Source organism: Atta colombica, unplaced genomic scaffold, assembly GCF_001594045.1.
Source record: "Atta colombica isolate Treedump-2 unplaced genomic scaffold, Acol1.0 scaffold219, whole genome shotgun sequence".
NCBI lineage: Eukaryota > Metazoa > Arthropoda > Insecta > Hymenoptera > Formicidae > Atta > Atta colombica.
Window position 1 is genome coordinate 902565 of NW_017259315.1, and position 4215 is coordinate 906779.

Below are 4215 nucleotides of genomic sequence, written 5' to 3' on the forward strand. Positions count from 1 at the left end.
ATATATTTTATACAAAAATGTAAAAACTCTTTTATTCCCTTTTAATAATACAAAACAAATAACATAACATGACATCTAATTAACAATACAAAGCTTTAATTTGTGCTACTAAATGACAAAAATAAAACATGAATAATATAGAACAAAAACCAACCTATTCTAGATAGCGTAAATTTTATATTATCCAACATTTATGTTATTACAAACCAGGAAGAAACTGAAAGATAAAAGAAAATAACAGATATCATAAAATTAGATATTACTGATCAGTGAATATTTTTTAATTTCTTAAAAGCAATAAAAATATAATAAAATAAACAAGATTAATAATAAAAATCTATTAAACTACATTATGTATTTGCTACCGTGCATGATAAATTATTTTGAAGAATCGGCGAATCAATATGTAAATAATTGCACATCTCTAGTACTTAATATCTAAATACAGTTGAAGGAATCCTATGACTCCATACATGCTACCGTTACATAATATCGTGTATGCGTGAAATATACCAGACAATTATAACAATGCAAAAGAAAAGACAGTGCTCTTTGACTGGTATACTTCCATGGAATTATCACAAGATACGATATCAACATCTAGCATCCAGACTGGGTGAAAAAGACTGAAACTATGAATATTTGGGTTAAACCTAAGTTTCATTTTTGGGGAGTTAGGGGCTGGTCGAACTCCGCGAGGCGGACTCAATGTTAATGCTGCATGTATAGAATGAGCCGGTAGACGCCATCTTGGAATTGCATAATTTGAATGTACTCCCACAGGTGTACAGGGTCCTGGGGCACAAAGAGGATTCTTTTCCACTTGGAGAGCGCTCATGACCAAAGCTGCCCTGTTATGGTATCTGAAAGATATTGGCTGTCGACTTAGCACCAAACCTGATACAGTGCTAATTTATGAAAATAGACAGGGGAGCTCAATTTTAATCAAAAAAACTTAAAAAATTAACTTTTTTGTACGCGTAATAGTTTTTGTTCATGCTAATATTTAATATTAATGTTTGTATAAAAATATTAAAAAGTGTAAATACTAAACTTCAGATGAAAAATTTTGGTAATAGATTTGCGTGCTAAAAAAACTTACTTCTTTAATAAAAGACGAATATGTGTATCCGAAACTGTCGGAAATACAGCGTTGATCTTCGCCACTTGTGACTCAGAGTCGGAATTTTGAGTAAAACTTGTCTCGGTATTTCTCACTGGAGTTGGAGATCCTAAAGTCAAGTCACCTAATCGAGTTGTCATCATACTGGTCGATTTCAACGACATTGGCGTTTTCAGCTCCTGCACATACACATGTCTGTCTATATAACAATTACAAAACTTTTGTGTATGCAAGTGTATATGTACATATGTGTACTGGCATATCGTGATAACTAACTTGATGAAAGCAGGCATGATTCATGAGGATGACTTTCAATATAAATGTTTACTTACCTGTGCACTGGGAGGTAAGAATGCTAGTTGTGGATTATGATAAGGGGACGGTGTTGGATAAATTTGTGGAACTCTGTGAGCACCTGTATAATTTAAGTGCCCACCACTTCCGCTTCCTCCAGTCTATTTATTTGTAGTATCGTGTGCGTTATCCAAATGCAGCGTGTGCATATCACAAGAATATATACATATACAGTATCATACATATACAGTATCATACACGCACACGCATGCGAACGCGCACACGCAGCATATGTTTCAAATGGAAATTAGAATATCTCTTCTTGTAAATAACATAAACACATGAATATAATCTCAAGTACGACGTTTTGGATAAAATATTTTAGTTCTTAAATAATATCATATTTTTAGATTGTTAATACCGATATGTTTAATTCATTTCAATTTAATGAAATAAGAAAGAATATTTAAAAATTTTCTTTCTTATTTTATCAAAATTATCTTCATTATTCGAGCGATATAATATGAAAGAACATTTATTTTAAATAAAAATATTTCTTTGTAACATAATTTATGTTTCATGATTACATTAAATCATTAAAAATAAGTATGTTACATATAATCATGATAGATGTACATATTTTGTAAGTAATTTATTTTAAAGTCAAAAGTTTCTTGATGTCGAATATAATGCAAGAGAGTAAAAATTATTTTATTCAACGCTTACAAACAGTATTTCACTTTATATAAAATATTATCAAAATTAAATTGTAAAAGCGTTAAATTAAACATCTAATTAATATGTAATATGATTTATATATGTAATATTTAATTATCTTTAATAAAGTAATTATTAAAAATTAAATGTTATCTCAATATAAAAAATATATATATTCCGTCTGTATTTATATTCAATTTGTTCTTTCGGAAAAATTATTTACATAATTATTTACATAGTTCTTCTTTTATATAATATTCTTTTATATAATTATAGAATATATCTTTAATAAATATACTAATTAGAAAACATTGTCATGTGTAGACTAAGTTCGTCTTATTTGCTGTTAATATTGACACTCATAAACATCATGTACTATCATCGATTATTATATTATTCATACATACATAAAATTTGAATACGCTAATGTCAACTGCGATGTGCTCTCAGTTGCCTCTAATTGTGTTTTTTATTTCTATCTTTCTTTTTTGTCTTTCATTCATTAGTATCTGAATTAGTAATATTGTATTTGCCTTAGCTCAAAGTGCACATTTCTATTATATTATTTCTTTTAAGGAATTAAATTACCTTGACATCATCACACATAAAAATCATAAATAACTTTGTGAATTTTTTTTTATAAAACGATGGAATAAAAAGTTTGTTTTAAGGTTATTATAATACAATTCTTTAAAAATAAAATCGTTTTAAATAAATTAATTTTTTCTTTGATAAAAGGGCAACAGAGCTGTTTTGCTGACTGATTCCAAAAGTTACCTAATTTTTCGAGTATCAAAGTGGTCTAATTTCTTAATAAAATGAATATAAACGAAAAATAATACGTATTTAGTAAAAAATTATGATGTTATTAATTTACGGAAATGCTTCAAAATTTACTGAGTTAAGCAATGATATAAACATTTTAGTGTGCAAAAGCGAGCAAGACGAACTTGGCCATAATGTGCTAGGAAACATTCAAACACTTTTAAAAAAAATATTTAATGCTTAAAAAAATGTTCACATTGTAATTTATTTAAATATACCGTGTGTCATAATATATAAGTATCAGAGTTACATATATGTATATTAGAAGAAAATTAAAAGAAATCTGACGATGTATACAATATTCAAACAATCAAACATCATACATAAATACCATAAAAACATTCAATGATATAATGATATGTATAAATATTCAAATGATGTTAAATGATTAATTATCAACATAAACTTCTTTTAGCATAATAAGGTATCAACCTTGATATTCTTTTAATACGATAAAATATAAATCTTGATATGAACTTTAACCTTTAATTATTAAACTTTTTTCTTTATTAATAATCAAGACGGCGGAATTTTTATCAATAATGTATCCAAAGAAAATAGAAGCGAGTTCAAATAAAATAAAATTACAAATTATAAAGTACAGTAATAAAGGGATGAAATTGTATGATAGAAAGAAGCAAACCCATCATTATTATTTTAATTGCTGCACAAATTTTTTGTAATCGGTCTTTTAATTAGCATGTCGTACTATTATTTTTTCTATGATGCAATTTTAAGTACACTTTTCAAAATAAATTTTTCAAAATGTTTTTAAATAAAAATCTTCGACATAGTCTTCAAGCATCTTGCACGAAATGCTTGAAGACTATGTCGAAGATTTTTATTTAAAATTTTAAGCAATAAATTTATTTATAGATTTTTAGTACATCTTTTTAGTAGGATACCTGATTGAGCCTCAAATTATTAAATTGCTCATTAATTTAATTTGCTATATTATTACAATAGTTTAGTTGTGCTCACAAGCCCGAAAAATCAATTCGGCGCACAGTTCAAACTACATATGATATATAAATTCACATGGAAATTATTTAAGCGTCTAAGATCTTTCAACCGTTATAGGTTGATATTTTAAATTTTCAGTTATTGTGTATTCACATATGCGATCTTAATCAATCATTCATTATTGTTAGATATTTACGTTTTTCCTTTGTGTTATTTTTATGTGTGTGTGTGTGTGTGTGTGTGTGTGTGTGTGTGTGTGTGTGTGTGTGTGTGTGTGTGTGTGTGTGGGTGTG

The 4215-nt window shown here is 27.4% G+C and overlaps 1 protein-coding gene across 2 annotated transcripts in view; it reads right to left on the minus strand.

The window, feature by feature from the left end:
* Positions 1-4215, minus strand: part of LOC108687844 — an 11450-nt gene that overhangs the window by 5163 nt on the left and 2072 nt on the right. The window contains exons 3-5 of one of the 2 annotated variants that reach the window (XM_018193841.1): positions 1456-1578; positions 1103-1302; positions 654-863 (exon numbers count right to left, since the gene is read on the minus strand). In XM_018193841.1, the coding sequence (XP_018049330.1) occupies positions 654-863; positions 1103-1302; positions 1456-1578 (533 nt within the window). The remainder of the gene's footprint in view (positions 1-653; positions 864-1102; positions 1303-1455; positions 1579-4215) is intronic. The other variant, XM_018193842.1, reaches the window with a different exon arrangement.